Source organism: Podarcis erhardii (assembly GCF_964252035.2).
Source record: "Podarcis erhardii genome assembly, chromosome: 17".
Lineage (NCBI taxonomy): Eukaryota > Metazoa > Chordata > Lepidosauria > Squamata > Lacertidae > Podarcis > Podarcis erhardii.
This window is the reverse complement of record NC_138515.1, coordinates 2,310,269-2,330,855: the sequence shown is the minus strand read 5'-3', so window position 1 is coordinate 2,330,855 and position 20,587 is coordinate 2,310,269. Positions and strand designations below refer to the sequence as shown.

General features: G+C 48.8%; 1 protein-coding gene across 1 annotated transcript; it reads right to left on the bottom strand.

Annotated features, from left to right (window-relative positions):
* Nucleotides 1-3,529: 3,529 nt before the first annotated feature.
* LOC309331972 (EKC/KEOPS complex subunit LAGE3-like) lies at nucleotides 3,530-6,874 on the bottom strand. Its single transcript, XM_081844581.1, has 3 exons — nucleotides 6,718-6,874; nucleotides 5,433-5,561; nucleotides 3,530-3,835 (listed from the first exon to the last, which is right to left on the bottom strand). The coding sequence occupies exons 1-3, from the start codon at nucleotides 6,774-6,776 to the stop codon at nucleotides 3,724-3,726; spliced, it is 300 nt and encodes a 99-aa protein (XP_081700707.1). The 5' UTR covers nucleotides 6,777-6,874; the 3' UTR covers nucleotides 3,530-3,723.
* Nucleotides 6,875-20,587: the final 13,713 nt, after the last annotated feature.

Below are 20,587 nucleotides of genomic sequence, written 5' to 3'. Positions count from 1 at the left end.
GGGTTAAACCACAGAGCCTAGGACTTGCCGATCAGAAGGTCGGCGGTTCGAATCCCCATGACGGGGTGAGCTCCCGTTGCTCAGTCCCAGCTCCTGCCAACCTAGCAGTTCAAAAGCACGTCAAAGTGCAAGTAGATAAATAGGTACCGCTCCAGCGGGAAGGTAAACGTTGTTTCCATGTGCTGCTCTGATTCGCCAGAAGTGGCTTAGTCATGCTGGCCACATGACCCGGAAGCTGTACACCGGCTCCCTCGGCCAGTAAAGCGAGATGAGCGCCGCAACCCCAGAGTCGTCTGCAACTGGACCTAATGGTCAGGGGTCCCTTTACCTTTACTCAGTAGGCAGGACAGTGGGGGGTAAAACTAGAACGAGTTGGCTCTGCCTGCCATTGTCTCTGGCGCCACCTACTGTTGGCCTCCCGCCACGCCACCCCAGGAGGCACCAGGCGCCACTAGCGTTGGCTGCAGCATCTCGTAACAACCCCGCGATCCTCCGCGCCCTCTTCCGCCCACACTGCACCGGTGCCTTCTCCCCCCCCCCCCCTTTCTGTCTCTCCCTTGCTTCTCCCCTAGATTTGCAAATCTCCCTCAGCTCCTGCTCGCCCTCTCCATCTTTCTCTCTCTCAGCTGCTCGCAGATTGAATTATTTTATTCTTTGTAAACGAGCTTTAGGAAGCGGCAGGATGGACGAGAGACGCAGAGGAGGGCGCTGATGATATGAAAGAGGCGGGTAGGAAGGACAGATGAACTCCCCCCGCCCCATCGCCCATCGCCCGACTTGCTGGGAATCCAGCATCACCCCGCCCTTTCTCGGCCCTCTTGGGCTGCTGTCTGCTGCCATCTCGTGGGAATCCGGGTTGTTGCACATTAAGAAAAGCGGGCGGGGGGCGAGTAACGCTCCACGGGGGATCCTGGTGACTCCCTTCCCTCCCTCGTGCAACACGCGGACTATTCTTCTTAGTGCTCAGGCCAAGGAATGTTGCATGGCTTCGAGCTCTCAGAACAAGACCACCCAAACGTGTTTTCCGCCCGGTGGTCGTTCACATGGGTGTCCTTGATAACCCTTTCCGCCCGGCCCCCCAAACAGCCGAGGCGGAGTGTCTCCAGGCCAGAAGCAGGCAGTGGCCGCAGCTCAGTTCATTCAGGCAGATTCGCGCCGCTTGATGTCTCTCAGCTGAATGCAAGAGGAGGAGGGAAATCTTGTGGAGGGAAAAACATGCACATCAGGTTGGGTTGGCGCCAGGTGGCGTTATCGTTTTGTCTGTGGCAAGGCATCTGTGCTATTCTTGTTTGTGCATGCAGGGCAGTCGTTCATTCCTTAGAAGCACTTATTTGTCGCCCTATAAAAAAGTCCTCAAACACCACTTGCTACAGGTAGGCTACCAACAAGTGAAGAAGAAGGCACCACAGGTGTGTGAAGTAGCCCTCATCAGGGGTGCGAGGGGCTGGCCTAGAACAAGCAACAGCCCAATGCAGTAGCTTTCCATCCAAGTGTCCCTATTTTCCAGGGACAGTCCTGAAATTACAAAGGCCATCCTGGCTTCTGATCTGATCCCAGAATGTCGCTGTTTCCCCTGCCAGTGTTGTCGCTGCTGAGCTCGGGGAAGAGGCTGAGCCGTCACTTGTCCCAAGCCATGGCGGTGGTGGCAGTGACAGCTGTGAGGGAGCATCCTGTGGCCCCTCCGCAGCCGCCCCTGCTGGCCTCCTCCCTTGGGCAGCTTGTAGTGCTGCTGGAGAGCAGGCAAGGAGGCCATAGCCACCAAAGCCCAGCCCCATAGGACAAGCCGGCTCTGAGGGGCAGGGAGAGGACAAGGCTGCCCTAGGGGGGAAGAAAGGGGGAGGGAAGTGCAAGCAGTCTTGAATTGCTGTGTCCAATCTTGCTCCTTTCTAAAATGTATTTATTGGTGTGCTTTTTTTTTTTTTTTTTTTTTTGTAAACCCACCAAAGAATAAAATAAAATGTGGGTTAAGGGGTTTTCTCAGGGTGGTGGAGGGTTGTGTGTGCTGCGTCTTGTTGGTGTAATGTTGGTGGAAATGCCCTGTGGGGGGACAGGGGGAAAAAGCGGGGGGGATTGAGGAGGGTCAATTTGGGGGGAATGAGAATGTCCCTATTTGCCTCTGATGAATGTTGGAGGGTATGCAATAATAAAAGATGGAGTAGCCCACTGCCATGGAGCCTCTCTGTGCAATCAAAGCTAGCCCATTCGGTATTGCTAATGCTTGCCAAAAAAAGAGTCATAAGTCAACACAAGGAGTACAGCCTTGAGAACAGCAGAAGCAGCTGAAAAGAGAGTTCAGGGATATTTTTGATAAGTGTAAACTGTGTGAAGGCACACACATTGGTGCAAAAAGCCAGTGCAGAGCTTCCTTTACACCCCACCCCCATAACTGTCTGTCTGCATATAACTTTTAATATATAACAGGCAAAGAAAAGCCTTTGGCAATGGGGTGCTCAGACAGTGAAGGGTTTTGGGGGGGGGGGGCTTATTGCAACAACAAAAGGGTTATCATTTTCATCCCTGAAATACTGGATACTGTGTGATGGTCCCCTAAAGAATTTAAAATGCTGGGTGTGATCTTTCAGATCTTAAATAACTCTTCATCCTCTGTGGATGTTCAGAAGGAAGATGGGGAGGGGAAGAAAAGAAGAGAAATCAATGTTGCATTGTTAAGCAGATATCTGGTGCATTTGAAAACAATGAAGCAGGAAGTTAGCTGAATGCAGATACTGCTAATTAGGTTACCAAAATGCCATGTTGGTAATATTCAGTGAACAAAAACTCCCTCCAGGGACAAAGCATTAAATGAAAAGAAAAGAAAAAAACCAACCACCATTTCCTCTGAAAATCTGGCAAACAAGAGCAAAGGTACATCTGTATCTGCAAAACAAAATAAAAAAATTTCTTCCAGTAGCACCTTAAAGACCAATTAAGTTAATTCTTGGTATGAGCTTTCGTGTGCATGCACACTTCTTCAGATACACTGAAACAGAAGTCACCAGACCCTTCTATATAGTGAGAAGGTGGGGAGGGGTATTACTCAGAAGGGTGTTGGGAATGGGTGATTGGCAGATAGCTGTGATGAGCCTGTTGACGACTCTTAACGACTGCAATAGGTCTTACAGGAAAAAGCAAGGGGTGAGAAGGTGAAAAATGGCTTTGTCATGTATAATGAGATAAGAATCCAATGTCTTTGTTCAGACCAGGTCTCTCCATGGTTTTAAGTTTGGTAATAAGTTGCAATTCAGCAGCTTCTCTTTCCAGTCTATTTCTGAAATTCCTTTGTAATAGAACAGCTACTTTGAGATCTTGTATAGAATGTCCTGGGAGATTGTCCGGGACCCAATGGACTGACTTCCAAATACTACAAGACTTTAAAAGAATGGCTAATACAACCACTGAAGGAAGTCTGTAATGAAATTCTTGAGGGGAAAGAAGCACCTGACACGTGGAAAGAGGCTTACATCACACTTATACCGAAGACAGAGACTGAAAAGACTCAACTGAAGAACTACCGCCCAATATCTGTCTTATATCAAGGCAGTCCCAGGCTTGCCTGGTTCTCAGCACCCAAAATCTATCAATGTCCAAGAGTATGTCCAGAACACAAAGCGACATCTTGGCTCTAAAGATGGCATGTTCAGCGCCTCCTCTGACATCAGTAGCCCATGGGCAAGTCCAGAGTCCAGCCAAGATTATTGGGAAGCTTCCTGTTGCAACCATCTATCAAGCCACAGGAGGCCCAAACAGATCCATAGTTTCCACCACCAGGCAGAGATGCTCCAGGAAGGAGCTGATGGACACACGTAGAATCCGGGCTTCATCCGCTCTCCATCGACTGCAAAAAAATAAAAAAAATGTATTTTGTGTAGACTGAAACATAAAACTTCAACACTTGCACTACACTTAAGAGTCCAATGAACATACCACTCCTTCTGCCAATATCCTCATTCTATTCCAGTCCTTGAGCTTCCCTTTTACTCTTGGCAGACACTGGGCACCTGGTCCAATACATTTGGATGTCAGAAAATATACTGTTCCACTTAATTAATTTATTCTTATCATACCACCACCTGAATGCAAAGTACTCAACAGAGAGGGAGGAATTATTCTTATTATCCTCCTCCTCTATATAGTATCATCAGCTTGTATAGCACTTTGCAGAAAATACGAGGCGATAGATCTCTGCCCTGACAGGCTTACAGTTTAAAATTTGGCTAAAATGGGGAACGAGAGGAATGTGGGGGCAGGCGAAGGAGGCGATGATTTGATTTGACTGACAAGTGCTGAGCTTTAGTTAGAGGCCTGGCTGCTGCAGTGTCCCTGCTCCAAGGGCTTCATGGGAAAGCTGATGGGAGGGAGGGCTTGAAGGAAATAAGCGAGGAGGATGCTGAGAGGGGGTACCAGGCATATGGGGCACCAGAGAGGAAAAGGCAGAGTTGTTTCGGGGAACAGGAGACGTCTAGAGGTTGAGGAGCAAAGTTCACAGGCAGAGATGTCTCAGGATACAAGAATGCTGTCCTAAGGATGGGAGAGCATGGCCACAAAGGGCTCTGAAGGCAAGAGCAAGGCGTTTGTGATACATCCGAGGGATGAGCATCATGTTATGGGAGTGCTGTGAGAGATGAGTGATTTTGGCAGCTAAGTCAGCAAGGGGAGACAACAGAAGGTCGGGGTGCAGAAGGGCCCCAACTCAGTGGGAGAGCAGCCACTTTGCATGCAGATGGTCAATCCCTGGCAGGTCTGGGAGCTACGCCTCTCTGTCCACCTGAAAAAGTGCAGATGGTGCTAAATGGATGGTAGGCAGATTCCTACACCCCCAGGAAGTTGTCCTGTGTGCAGAAGCACAAGGATCCAAACACACGTCTTGCTCAGCACACCACTTTCTTTTACTTGCACCCCACTCTTCCTCCAAGTTATGCTCAAAACAGCCCTGCAGGGTGGGTCAGGCCAATAAACAGACTCATTCAAAAGGGTTCAGCTCCAAGGGCCTCCTGGCAGTTCCCTCCTGTGAGAAATGAGGTTACAGAGATCCAGGCAGAGGGCCTCCTTGGTGGTGGCACCCGCCCTGTGGAACGTCCTCCCATCAGATGTCAAGGAGATCAATAACTATACAACTTTTAGAAGACATCTAAAAGCAGCCCTGTATAGGGAAGTTTTAAATGTTTTATGTTTTTATATTTATTGGAAGCTGCCCAGAGTGGCTGGGGCAACCTGGTCACATGGGCAAGGTACAAATAATAAAACTGTTGTTGTTTAAACCCTGGTTCAAGTCCAACACGCCATCCATTACGGCGCCACCTTGTCTCTCATCCTCCGGCAGCTTGTGCAGGAGACCTTCCTGCAGGCTGCACAGGGGACTCAGGGCCCACCATCTGCCCCGACTGTCGCCACACCTTGCCTCTTGTAGAAGGGGGCGCCTGGCCAATACTCACACATGCAAGATGTCCTCCGTCACATCCAGTTTCTTGCTGATCCCTTCTTTGCGGGGCTCAGGGTCAGGGGCCAGGGAGCCCAGCGCAATCTGGGCCAATGATGATGATGGGAAAGGAATCCTCAGCTCACTGATGTTGGGGGTAGCGATAAGGAGCATAAAACGTACAATAAAATCCCCCCCCCAGCCTACCTTTCCAACAAGAGACTCTCTATTCAAAGTCACCTTTGTATTCTTAAGTTTAATATTTCTGGGAGAGCTTCTAGTCCCTGGTTTTTGACTGTGGAACTCTGACACGGATTAGAATCCCTGCTTCTCCATGACTGTGGATGGGAGAAAACTCAAGACCAATGTTCAAATTGCAGGGTGGAGGGCAGAGGGGGCCACTTTTGTGCAGATCTCTTTCGCTTACTATTTTTAGAGGGGGGGTTGCCTCAGGGAAGCAGGGAAGATGTGTTATAACTAGAAGAGGAGGGGGTCCAGGGCATGTGGATTTCATTCAAGGCCTTCCTACCTCTTTCCCTCCACCCCACTCAGTCACCATTCTGTCCTATTTGCAGTTGTTAGTGGTCAAAAAGCATTAAAGGGCAACTTATCCCCATTTCTCTCCCCAAAGAATCCTGGGCACTGCAGCTTACCCCTCACAAAGCTACAAAGTGCCCATAATACTTTGCGGGTGAAACCCTTGCAACCCACCACCTTGATTTCCCAGCAGCTCTGGAAATGCAACTTAGCACACGCGCAATTCATTCAAATGCATGTGGTGGGTCTGCGCTTAGAGTCCCTTCAGCAGGACCCTGGCAAGTGAGCAGGGCCTCCGGCCCCCGGCCCCCCCCTCCCAGCAAGAGTGCCCAACCTGCCGGATCCTAATCGCACTTTTAATTTAAATTCCCTTTCGATCTGCAACCGGGGAAACCCATTTCTACCGCCTTTGCCCCTCCTGCCTCTTTCCGGAAAGGCGCTTGCCAGAGGCGTCTTGACGCAGCAGCGAGTCCCGCGGCGCCCAGCGGAGCTTCCTCCAGGCAGGATGAGGCCCCACCGGGGCAGCCGGGGCCTGATCCCCCCTCCCCTCGCTCTCGCCCGCGATCCCGGCGCTGCCCCCCCCCCCACCTAGTCCGGGAAACTACTGCCCCCCCCGGAAAGGAGGCCCCAGCAGGAATGCCCGCCCCTCTTGGAAACAAGGAAAGGGGGCACCGCGACGCCTCCCTCCAAGGGACCCAGGCGTCCGAGAGCCCAGCCCGCCCCCTCCTCCGCGGGCGCAATGCTGCTGCTTTTCCGCCGGATACAAGGCGAGGCCTGGCCGGGACACAGCGCTCCCTCCGGCCGCCGCCGCCGCTCCTTCCATCGCCGCCGCCGCCTCCCCCTCCTCCCCCCGGGGGTGGATCCCAGGGAGCGGCCAGCCCACGTGGGAGGATCCTTCGGAATCCACCAGCTTTAGCTGTAGCAGCGCCGGGCAACAGGCTCTTATGAAGGTTAGAGGCAAATATACCCAATGTGTGCAGGGTTGGGGTTTGCTTTTGTTTTTAATGTATTTTGTTGGTTTTTCCGCGGAAGAGCAATAAACACAAAAGCAAAACTCGGGAGCATAGCTTGCCAGTCACTTTTGGTATAAAGTACAGCAATCCCGCGATTTAAGTGCATTTAACTTGCACGCTTTCAGCTTTCTGCGCTCAGCGGTGGTTTTTGTGTGTGGTTTTTTTAAATTAAAAGAATGGGGTTGAAAGGATTGCGGGGAAAAGACTTTGGCAGGCTGGCATGCCATTGCACCCCATATGTTTTGACTACACGCGATTTTGGCTTTAGGTGCGATTCCAGAACGCAAAGCCCCACGCAAGTTGCAGGCTTTCTGGTCCACATAATCAGAGCCGGCCCACTGGGGAGGCAGGACAAAGGACCTGCTTCAGGCGGCAAAAAAGCAAGAGGCAGCGCTCTGCCCACCCCTTCTGCCTCCTTGTGGAAGGCTCCCTCCTCTGGCTGAGCTGGGCAACGGGGGGAGTGTTCCAGGAGAAGGGGTCACATAATGGTAATTAATCTGTTGCTGATTTAGGCCTCTCCATAATGAAAGGGGTTGCAGCAAGGAAACTACTGTCCTCTGCCAGGGGAGAAATCTAGGAGACACAAGGAAATGCGGGTGGGATATTGGTCCCATTCGCCCTATACATTTAAAACACATGGCTTCCCCAGAGGATTATGGGAACTGTAGTCTCTTTTTAAATAACTTTTTATTAAAAATTAAAACAAAACATATTATCCAGAAACATATCATCCTTATTCCCCCACCCATTTTTCCTCCCTCCCCCCACAGAACCCACCCACCCCCACCCCCGACTTCCCTCAGTTCTAGTCTTTGATTTCTCTAGAAATGCTGTTTTCTGCATGTTACACAGTTGTATAAATCCTCAAACTATTTAGCTGATTATTATCAATAAAAAGTTCGTGAATGTTTATTCAAAACCAGCCAAGGAGTCCAGTTCGCTTTGTTGTGTCTTCAAATACTTTGTAAAGGGTTCCCATTCATCTTTAAAGTCACAGTTATCCTTGTCCCGTAGGTTGTATGTCAGTTTTGCCAGTTCTGCATAATCCATCAATTTTTCTTGCCATGATTCTTTAGTTGGGGTTTCTTCAGTCTTCCATCCTTGTGCTACCAGAACTCTCGCGGCCGTTGTCGCATACATGAAGATGTTTTTCAGCTTTTTTGGCAGATCATTCCCTACAATCCCTAATAAAACTGCTTCAGGCTTTTTAACAAATGTTAAATGGAACATTATCTTCAGTTCATTGTATATCATTTCCCTTTTTTTTTTAATTACCTTACAATCCCACCACATATGATAAAATGTCCCATCCTTTTCCTTACACTTCCAACATATATTTGAACTAGTTTTGTACATTTTCCCTAACTGCACTGGTGTTGTGTACCATCTGTACATCATCTTCATGTAATTCTCCTTCAGTAGGGAACAATCTGTAAATTTGAAGTCAGTTTGTTCTCTATGGCAAGGAGTGCTAGGATGGGAAGCATCCATGTAATCCACCTTGTCTTAGACACACACCAGGGATGCATCAGAGGAGCACTTTGCTTCATTTAGTTCTTAAGGGGGAGAGATAGCTAAAGAGAGAGAGAGAGAGACAGAGAGAGAGGTTGCATTGGAAGTAAGCAGGGACACCGCAGGGGCTTGAACCCCGTCCTGGAAACCAGGAGCGCCAACCACCAGCGTCTTTTGCTTTTTTTTTGGCCAATGCAACAAGGTGAAAAGCAAAACCTGAGAGAACACTCTGAATATAGAATGTTCTCTCAGGAAAAAGAAAACCCTTAAGAATTATGAAGTTGCAGACCGAACACAATCGAGGTTTTATCCCTTGCCATGAGTCCCCTGCGCCTCACCGTGTAATACCCCCCTCCTTCCGGTCAAAAAGCCGAATACCAACCCCGTCAAATGGCGCTTGGTGCAAGACCTTCGATTGGTAAATTCCTTCGTTATCCCCAGACACGCCGTAGTGGCTAACCCACACCATCTTTTGAGTACCATCCCAGAGGGAACTACAGTCTACTCCGTCATAGACCTGTGTTCCGCCTTCTTTAGCATCCCTGTAGACCCGGAAAGCCAGTTTCTCTTCGCTTTCACCTGGCAAACTGGCCAATTAACTTGGACCCGATTACCCCAAGGATATGTGGAGTCACCAGCAATTTTTTCCTCCATATTACACCAAGACCTTGTAGATGTCAACCTTCCAGGAGGCTCTGCTCTCAGGCTTTACGTAGATGACATTTTACTTTGTGCGCGGGATTTGGAATCCTGCAAATCGGATACTATAGCTCTCCTGACGATATTGGCGCATAAAGGTCACAAAGTATCCCCAAAAAGATTCAATACTGCCAGAAGGAGGTTAAATATCTTGGTCACATTCTTGGGGTGGGTACCCGTGCCCTCACCACTGATAGGATCGAAACTACCCCTACCCAAAACAAAACGGCAGCTCAGAGGTTTCATTGGGATGAGTGGATTTTGTCGAGCATGGATTCCCCGCTACGGAGAGTTCACCCGCCCACTTACCGCAATGACACATGATAGTGCCCCAGACCAATTGCAATGGACTGCGGAGGCGCTTGAAGCCTTTGCATCAATCAAACGGGAGCTGAGGTCTTCGCCTGCTCTCGGACTTCCTGACTACAGACTACCTTTCTCCTTGTTTGTCCACGAAAACAAGGGAGTAGCCTCTGGAGTCCTTACCCAACCTTTTCAAGGAAAGAACAGACCCGTCGCTTACTATAGTCTTCAGCTAGACACTACTGTACTGGGGAATGTAGGGTGCCTTAGGGCAGTGGCAGCAGCAGCGCTACTCTTAGAAAAAGCTCAAGAAACTGTCTTGGGACATGAACTGACTGTAAACGTTCCCCATGCTGTGGCCACCCTCCTTAGCCTACAAGGCTGCCAACGCTTCACTATACAGAGACTGAATAGATACGAGGCTATCCTCCTCAGTCCATCAAATGTTACCATAAAAAGAGTAAATTCACTCAACCCCGCGACCCTTCTGCCCCTTCCGGACGACGGCACCCCACACCACGACTGTTCTCAGATTGTCCGCCATGTAGAAAAACCACGGGAAGATCTCGATTACCTCCCCTTAACTGAGCCCGATCTCGTCTTGTACACTGATGGGAGCTCCAAAGTCGTAGGAGGGGAACGGAAAAGCGGATATGCCATAGTCACTGATAGCGAGACCTTAGAGGCGCGACCTGTCCATGCAAAATACAGCGCACAAGCGGCTGAACTTATCGCCCTGATCAGAGCTTGTGAATTAGGAGCAGGATGAAAGATCACTATCTACACAGATTCGAAGTATTGTTTCGGGTTGGTGCATGCTACTGGGCAAATCTGGTTGCAGAGAGGTTTTTTGACTACAGAAGGTACGCAAATTGCACACGCTTCCCTAGTACAGCGCCTCATGAACTCAATACACCTTCCTGAAGCTATTGCAGTAGTACATTGCAAAGCACATATGAAAAGCAGGGACCCAGTCTCTAGAGGGAACCAACGGGCTGACAGCGCGGCCCAGGAGGCAGCCCTTCAGCCCCTCTCCGCAGACAATGAGTTCCAGGGACCACAAGTTTTATCAGACGTGGATTTTGCAGAAATGTACAAAACTGCGACCCCAGAGGAGATTAAAGGATGGAAAGAACAAGGGGCCCACTTAGAAAATGATGTTTGGTATTTCCCGGACAAAAGACTCATAATGCCCAGACTATGGGTACCCAAACACTTGAGAATCCTGCACCAACGTACCCACTGGGGCATAGACAAGCTTATAGACACAATACAACGCTGCTGGTACGCCCCAGGGCTTGCTCTCACCGCTAAAGCCGCCGTAAAGAATTGCCATACTTGCCAGAGCTTTAATCCGAAACATACCGCCAGATGTCCACCAGGGGCAAGACCATGGGCTTTTGTCCCATTTGAAAGTCTTCAGGTAGATTTCATAGACCTACCCCCTTGTCTAGGCTACAGACATGCTCTGGTAATCATTGACCAGTTGACCGGGTGGGTGGAGTGTTTCCCTACTCGCAGAGCAACTGCCCACATTGTTGCAAAGATCCTATTACAAGAAATCATACCCCGCTTCGGAGTTCCCCGACACATAGACAGCGACAGGGGCTCCCACTTCACATCAGAGATAATCCAACAGGTTGCCAACCCCCTCGGAATTAAATGGAAGTTACATACCCCATACCATCCACCTTCCTCCGGGCAAGTCGAAAGAATGAATCAACAGCTTAAATTGCAGCTAGGAAAACTTTGTAAAGACTCTGGTATCAAATGGGTTAATGCCATTCCATTAGTCCTCCACAACTTAAGAGCATGCCCTCGTGGAAACCTCAAACTATCTCCCTATGAATTACTATTCGGAAGACCCTCCCCAGTGTACAATACCCAATTTCCTGCATCAGAACTAGAGGTTGGAGAGGCAGAGTTAACTAGCTATGTAATACAACTCCAGAAGCAACTCATTCTTCTACACAGATACGCTGCCTCCAGCCAAAATATTCCCCTTGACGAAAACATTCACCCTTATCAACCAGGGGATTGGATACTAGTGAAAACTTACCATAAGGTACCCTTGCAGCCCACTTGGGAGGGCCCCTACCAAGTACTTTTAACCACTCCAACTTCTGTTAAGGTAGCAGAAAAGACAGCCTGGTTGCACCACACCCGCTGCAAACCCGCATCGCCACCCGAGCCCACAGCGGACGACTCGCCCTACGACATACCAGCCCGCCCAGCAGACGACGACACCAGCACCAAGGAGGACCAACAGACCGGACCAGATCGGGGCACGAATCGAGCCCAACAGACCGGACCAAACCGGGGCACGAACCGGGCCCAACAGACCGGACCAGATCGGGGCACGAATCGAGCCCAACAGACCGGACCAGACCGGGGCACGAACCGGGCCCAACAGACCGGACCTGACACTTCAGTCCATTGGACCTCCGAAATAATCACAGCAGCCGACCAGAACGACCAACCCCCAATTCGCCTCAAACTCCGTAAAACACACGCCCGCATTTGACAGCTCTGCAGTTTGACAGCTCCATTTGACAGCTCCGTTTGACAGCTCCGCATTTGACAGCTCTGTTTGACAGCTCCGCAGCCTGACGACATCCGCTATTCGCAATGGCAAATACCATACCCACTCTGCTCGTCCTTTCTATTACTTCTGCTCTCTCCCAACACACCATAACCACACACGTCTCATGCCCAGGATTGCAAATGGAATACAAATATCTGGACTTTGGAATTGTTGATATGGTGAAAAGAGGGACACCGGACCGCCTGGGAGATTTTGATTTCTGCCTACCCGAAACCCGCGTTCTCCTTCGACATGCCATATTACCGACCCTCGCTATTCACCAAACGTGGGAACTTTTTATTCGCTCCCCCTCTTACATGCCGCTGGGCAAACTCATCCTCACCAGAGATGGCCCTTGGAACCGAGCCCAGTGCCTCAATGGTTCTTACGTACTCTTTTCTGATGGTACACCCAAACAAACCCTAAACTGGACACTTCTGGACAACGGTGGCGGTGAGTCACTTTATACTGACCGGAATCACCCCACAGACCGCCTAATTCATGAGTTTTACTGTCAACGAGTGGATTCCACCCCCCGCCAAACCATCCTACAAGGAGTTTGCCTCCGAAGGTACTGCTGCGTCTGGGACATCGGACTCGCTTCCGGTTGGGACGGGAAAGCGTACCTTGAAGGCTGGCATCACTCCGTTACACCTCCAGCAGAATGGGACACTACCGGACCCCAAAGGTGTGGAGGTCTCGCCACAAACCTCACATACCTGCTCCGCCAAGACCCCCTTCACCCCGCCGGTACCGCACCTCGACAAAGGGGGGAACTGTCAATATCCGAAAACCCCAACAATAATGACTTTTTGTCCACTTGGCATTCCAACACCTACGTGAAACTGATCTCTCAAATTGCTAAACAGACAACAACCAATGAGTGTTGGATTTGTGCCAATGCTCCCGCACACCTCCACAGCGGCATACCATTTCTTGGAGTACCCCTCACCCTGCAACAACATCTCTCCGCTGACGTGCAATCCTGGAACCTGACTGCCGTGAACTTGACTTACCAATACATCTACCTAACCGGACCCACAACAGGTGACCTTTGCCGGAAGTTCAGCGGGAATGACAAAGTTATCGGCGAAAGCACCTGTAAGTACACCATTGACATTACTTTAAACGGCAGGATTACCCTATGGCACCAGGGCAACCCCTCTATCCACCCCAGTTTAATGTCTGCATGGAAACGCGTAATGAGCTTACCTGACTCCTGGAGCCCTTCCCTGGTCTCCCAATGTTTCTTCCGAGCCTTCCTCACTGGCCGCATAGACTCGTGTCTACAGGGGTTGTTCTGGGTTTGTGGCCACCGCGGCTATGTATGGGCCAGCCCCCACTCCCGTGGCACTTGTTATCTTGGACTAATTTTACCTGGAGTTCGGGTCACACAAGATCTACCCTCCGGAAGGAGACGCAATAAGAGGGCAAAGGACTTATCACAACTCTCTGACGTGGCAGCCAATAGTGAGACTTATGGCCGGGCTCTTTTTCCCGCGTATGGAGCCAGCTCCAACCATGTCGATATCCTTAAATTAACGGATATCCTGTTAAACTTCATGGAGGAGTCCAATGCGGCTACCCAATCTATCCTGACGGAATTAACGGAAGTCAGGCAAACTGCGATTCAGAACCGCCTTGCTTTGGACTACGTTCTTGCCTCTACCGGAGGCGTTTGTGCCCTTGTCGGAACCGAGTGCTGCACCCACGTGTCCGATCAAACCCTTAATATTACCGGACACCTCAACAACATCCATAAACTAACGGACGAGCTTAAAGACATCCAACATGAAGGACTGTCAGATACCCAGTTGTGGAGCTGGCTGCCTGGGTCAGGCTGGATAAAACAACTCCTAGGGAACGGACTCCTGATCCTCATTACTGTAACCATCTGCATTGCTGTCTTCTGCTGCGCAATCCACTGCTTCCCGATGTGCTGTCAGACTTGCGGCTCTTGCCTTCCGACTCTTCGCCCGCGATCAGCTACTACCTACAGACTGCCGGCACCAAGAATCCAGGCGACCCCCATCGAAATGGGACCCTTGAAGAACTTCCAAAATCCGGATTCTAGGTATGACATGTCAGACTTTTATTGATTGTGCGGAGAGAAGGATTGCGCGGTTTTCCTACCTTCGCAATCTTATCTCCGAAGGGGGGAACTGTCGCCGGAAATCACCCCCCCCTTCATTTACACGTGTACCGCACAAGCACCACACATATACACCCATCTCCCCTCCCTGACCCTAGAGATGCCCCTTTAGAGGGTCATCTCTTAAAAGCCTTCCGTAGATAAGGAAGCGCTAGACTGACAGCTTTTCGCCATAGCGCTCCGCTTCGCCCCATTTTTATTGTGAGTAGACCGGGTGCTTGAACTCTAGGTCAAACGGCGCCCGCCTCAGCCAATCACCATTATCGAACAGCGCCCCTTGTGGCGGCCACGCTGGTACTGCAAGCTGCAAGCGTCTGTTCCTTCACCTTTTGACAGCTCTCAATACAATGTTTCCGAGTTCAATTGACCGTGACTGATTTAATCAAAATGTAGCAAGTTGCTTCCGAAAGGAGAAAGTACTTTGAACTTCAAGGACCATATTCTTTATAAATTCACCAAAAATCAACCGTACATCGGATTCTCATCGGACCACTTTTATTTGACTACATATTACAAGGACTATCAAAGGGGGGTGACTTGATACAGGGAAACCATAATCCTTTGACCGAGCGGTCACGTACTCTGCAGCGGACGTGACAACCTTGATGACCATCGTGATGGGCTCAGACAGAAGACTATCAGGGACACAATAACTTGCATATTTTAGTGTATTCCGCACAAAGGGCTCTGACCGGATTCCCCTCAGGGGGCAGGAAACTTCGCCCTTCTCTTTTGTCCTTAAAATGACTCATGTGGGGAGGGGAGAGGAGGCTCCGGCCAGGTGTCAGGGCACTCAGATTACCTGTGTAGCCCCTCCTCGACTCCTCCTAATTTTAATGTAATCATGATGTAAATATGATGTAATTCTGGGGGTGTAGCTTCGGGGATTAGCAACTAATAAAAGTTAGGGTCTTCCTTTGTTCGGGGCTTCCATCTTGCTTCACCTCGTGGGCGGTGGGAGTCCTGTCGCGACAGTCTTTTCTTAAATAAAGACCGAGCCTACTGGCTGCTGTTTTGCTCTGAATTGCTCTGGTTGGTGTCTTTGTTTTGTCCAAGGGAGCCCTCGGATTTTCCTGTAACACTGGCATGTTTTTGAACCTTCTGGATTTATACAAATCTGAAGGAACAAAAACTCAACAATATTTTGGTGACCCTCTTCTGCAGTTGCCCAGTAAGTACAATTCATTTGGCTTCATATGCCAAATGCCACCACTTTTAAGCAGCTGCTCAAGACGGATTGTTACTCTACTCCTGGGAAGCCCCATTAGAAATAAAAGGAAGTTCTGCCCATTAGCAAAGGAGTTTATCTTATCAAGAAGCTATTACAAAAGGGCTGCAAAGCATTTGTGTCAACAAGGCATCCTGAGCTAACATGAAATTAAATGGAACTATGCTGTCTTCTGCGCCTCTGCTTTGCTCTTTATCGCATGCACAGCTTTCTTTCTCCCTGGATCCCCCTGGATCCCCCTACCCTTCTCACTTCTAAGTCTTACCTGTGTTAAAATCTTACCCGTCTTGGTTTTTCCAACTTCTGGAGTGAGGTTCTGGAGCGAGTGGTCGCAGACCAGATCCATGTGTTCTTGGAAGAAGCTGAATATCTGGCTCCATTTCCATCAGGGTTTAGGCCTGCTTTTGGCACGGAAACTGCCTTGGTCGCCCTGCACCTCTGGCGAGAGACAAGGGAAGGCGCTTAGTGACCCCCAGTGCCTTCCATCAGCTTCGGCTGGTGGCCCAGTTGCGCCCCTCTCTGGACAAGGGTAGCCTGACTCCTGCAGTCTCTGCTCTGGGAACCCGTTTGTTTTGATGTGGTGTATTTTATATTTTATGTGAACCGCCCTTAGAACTTAGGGTATAGGGCAGTATAGAAATTATAGAAAAGCCTTCTATTTCCTGCAATTATTATTCACTCTGCTTGAAGGAGACTTCATATCCACCTACCCTCTTCTCGGTTCCTTTTCACATCCAAAGATGTGTTGGTTGAAAGGGAAATAAACTGGTTTTCGTCCCTCCCATTTTTTCATTTGTCTTTGTTTTCCCTTGGCTTTTCTAGTCATCAGGTGTATCTGCCTTTCTTGAGTCTCTTTAAAATCTTCTTCTTGGTATACTTATGAGTTTTCAGTTAAAATTTGGCTAGGCTTTCTTTTGGGGGCTTTCTCAAAGTCCATCATCTGCCCGCAATTTACTCTCCCTGTTTTATTAAAATTGCCAACTATGGAGATCACAAGGGAAAATTTGTTGTATTGTAGCACCCTGTTTGTGGTTAACGCTTAGCTGGAATGAAATATTCAACGCAGCAATAGAGAAATTAAAATAATAATTTATTTGTCAGACAAATAAATGATAGACACAGTGGTATATGGTTACCAAAGCTCTGCCCACTCCAGCCCTGATGGCCAGCACTTATATTTCCTCAGCCCAGCCCCCTTGTTCCTCCTTTGGCTGCCTCTGTTCAATCAGCCTGGTTGAAATTCCTACTGGCTGTTTGCTAGAACCAATCATAAAAGATACACCCATTTCCTATTACCTTTTATGGGAGACAAAGAGCTATATTTCCTTCTATCCATAAATGGCAGACAAGTAGCCATATACAGTGGTGCCTCGCAAGACGAAAATAATCCGTTCCGCGAGTCTCTTCGTCTAGCGGTTTTTTCGTCTTGCGAAGCAAGCCCATTGACAGCTTAGCGGATTAGCGCTATTAGCGGTTTAGCAGCTTTTAGCGGCTTTTAGCGGCTTATCGGCTTAGCGGATAAGCGGATAAGCGGCTTAGCGGCTTAGAAAAAGGGGGGGAGGGGGAAAAACCCGCAGGAACTTGCAAGACATTTTTGTCTTGCGAAGCAAGCCCATAGGAAATTCGTTTTGCGAAGCACCTCCAAAACGGAAAACCCTTTCGTCTAGCGGGTTTTCCGTCTTGCGAGGCATTCGTCTTGTGGGGCACCACTGTATCTTACATTTGCCTCGACAAGGCACCTTAATTACCAGATCACCTTTTGCCCCTGTTGCCCCTGCATTCCAAAACAAATGGCTAAAACAGATGGCTCATGGTATTAAATTCTATCTAAACAGAGATCTTACTATTTACCAACTCTTAATTAGTGTTTTTGCAGCTTGATTGTATTCTGTAATATGTAGGGTCAGTGTAACCTTTGCTCCCAGCCTGTATTTCCCTTTTATGACTTTAGAAACTTGTCTCCTGCTTCTGCTATAAATCAGGGGGGGCCCTTGTCCAGGAGGATAAAAACTGCCGAAGTACTTAGCCAGCTGGTTTTCTGCCTGGCATGAAACATTTGCAAATCTTTAAGCTCATTTTAAAATACAGGCCTTGATCAGATGCCTCAGTATCTCTTTTTAAAGTTGTAAATAGCAACTTCAGTTCTGACCAGTGAGAGGGTTAAAACCAGTATTGTTACCAGGGACAGTCTCACTCACTAGACTCTGGCTCGCTCCTTCCACCACCTGTCATAAGGACACATTAAAAAGTCCCTTGGCACATTAATACAGTGGATACAAATGAGTTTGTTTTCAACATGGGATCACTGTGCATGGGTGAGTACCGGCCCCACTCCCTAATAACAGGGTTGCTGGGGGGCCAACTTGAATAAAATATGGGGGGGGGGAGCAGGCAGTAAGCCCTGCCCTACATAGTCACATGACATGACACACACAATTAAATGGGAATTCCCCTGGACTTGGGGGGCACTGTCCTGGCCTCCTCAAATATTTGGGGGCCGGCAGGCTTAAGAGGTGTTAACTCCTAAGCCAGGGTATGTATCATTCCTAGATCAAGGTCTTTGCTTGCTTGGCTATGTGTAGCACTTGCTGTGCCTTTTAATGGCATTTTGCCCCTGTATCACACTGATCTGAGCATTAAAGATTTTGGTAGACATTGCAGCCTGAGTTTGAATTCTTCTTTGAGTGGGAGCCAGGAAACTCTCCTCCACAGTGTGCCTTTTTGGAGGTTCTCCTTGTGGGAGGGGCCCCAAGGGCCCCAAAATGGCCTATCGCTTTAAGAAAATGCTAAGAAACTGCTTTAAGAAAATACTAAGAAACTGTTAAAGCTATCTATCTATCTGAATAAATTAAAAATGCTTCTTCTTGGTCTTGGCTCTTATGTCTTTCCTGTTACTGGTGCAGACCACTCTTTATTCCTGTATACTAGGCATGTCCAACTCCCAAGCAAGTGCGATCTACTCCCAGTATTAAAACAAATGGCAGTGATCTACCCTTTGTCATTGCCAAGAGCTTTTTTGACTGGGGGAGTGATCAACCTGCGATCAACCTGTTTGACATGCCTGCTGTATACATAGAAATGTAAGACTGTTGTCACCCTGCAGTTCACATTGCCACCAATAGATGGCCACGCACAGTACAATGGGATAGTGGAGCAGCAGGCAGGCAGCCCAGGGAAGCCACAGATGAACAGCAAGGACAGGCTGAGGTAGCTCCGCTGCCACCATGCACCTCACACCAACACTGCCATTTTGGCCTCAGCAATGCTGGACCCTGAGAAGGAGGGAGGCAGCAGTGGATCAGGGTGGTTCCTGGGGAGCTGCCCTGCCCTGCCCTTCCTGTTCCTCTGCAGCCTGCCTAGGCTACCTTTTGCAGGAAGGAACATAACAGGCAAATGTCCTGGAAAGTGTGGGATAATAACGTTTGATGTGATGTTTTATAACTGCTGCACAAAGAAATCAGAATGAATGCGTGATAAACAGTGGTTGTCATAGAAATTCCCCACATTTGTTTTACAAACAAATCAGGATGTGTGCTCAATAAACAGCTTGCCTGGAAGTGAGTAAAGAGCCTTGTGAAGTGGCGTCCTAAGGAGTCACCAATTTATTATGGCATAAGATCGACTAAATGACTAAACAACAACAACAACAAAAGATGTAGAGTAGTGGTCCACTTGCCTCGCCTTACTAGAAACTGCTGAGTCTGCTCAGACCATTTAGGCCGTAGGGTTGCCATATTTCAAACAGTGAAAATCCAGACAGAAAAGCTGTTGAGCTTTCTTTAGTTTCCCCATACAGTACATCCAGATTTCCCCTGAACATTTAACTGATTTCTGCTGCTCACTGCAGTATTCTAGATATGTCCAAGAAATTACAGACATACAGTAGCCCTACATTGTCATTATACATTTAAAGCATTATTGCATTACTTTAAGCAGTCATGGCTTCCCTCAAAGAAACCTGGGAGCTGTAGTTTGTTAAGGGTGCTGAGAATAGATAGTAGACCCCTATTTCCTTCACAGGGTTACAATGCCCAGAGTGGTTTAACAGTCAACCTCTCTTCCCATGAAACTCTGGGAATTGTAGCTCTGTGGCAGGTATGGGGAGCTCCTAACAACTCTCAGCACCCTTAAGAAACTACAGCTCCCAGGATTCTTTGGGGGAAGCTGCCAGGGATGCTGTAGTTGCATCCTGCATTGCAGGCATTGCAGATCCAGCATTAAGCAGAAGGGTTGACTAAACGACCTCTAAGGTCCCTCCCAACCCTAAAATTTTATGATCCTACACAATTTCTGACAGTGGCCACCCGCAAGGCACAAACATATGACTTTCCCATGGCTGCAACTGTTTGTTGCTACTCTAGAGCTTTCCTCCAATCTTTCTGAAGTTCAGAAACTTTTGTGGTGAGATAATAGCTTTATGCCAGGAAATTTCATGCCTCGTCCTATCATCGGCATCAGGGAATGATTATCACTCCCTGTTTACTGGCCCACCAGGGAACCAAACCATTTGCAGTCCTTGCTTGGACCATTGTGGTGCTCGAGCCAAGTGCAGTTTTCCAGGGGCACCACTTAGAATCATAGAACCCTGGAATTGTAGAGTTGGAAGGGACCCTGAGGGCATAGCTGTCAATGTTTCCCTTTTTGAAAGGAGAATTCCCTTATTCTGAATAGGATTCCTCGCAAGAAAAGGGAAAAGTTGACAGCTGTGCCTGAGGGTCATCTTGTACAACCCCCTGCAATGCAGGGATCTTAACACACGCTCCCCCATCCAATCTGAAACCATACCAGACACTGCTTAGCTTTGCAAATGTGCTAGCAGTTTTATTGCTGCACCATCTTCCACAGTGAACAGTGAATGGAAAAGGAAAGTTGGGGTTGGAAGAATAAGGAGATGCTGAGTGTTAGTCTGTCCAGCCCATAAGTGCCCAGGTGTGGTGATAACCCCCGCCATGCTTTTTTTAAAGAGACAGATTCATGGAGAAGAGAGTCTATTAATGGCACTGGACATGAAGACTGGATGGATCCTCCAGGTATTCTTTGGAACAAGGCTGGCGCCATTTCTTAGGGGGACTTTGGCAAAGTGCCCCCACCAAAGCAGGCTGCAAAGTTCAGTAAGGAATCAGCAGGAGGCAGGCATGATGAG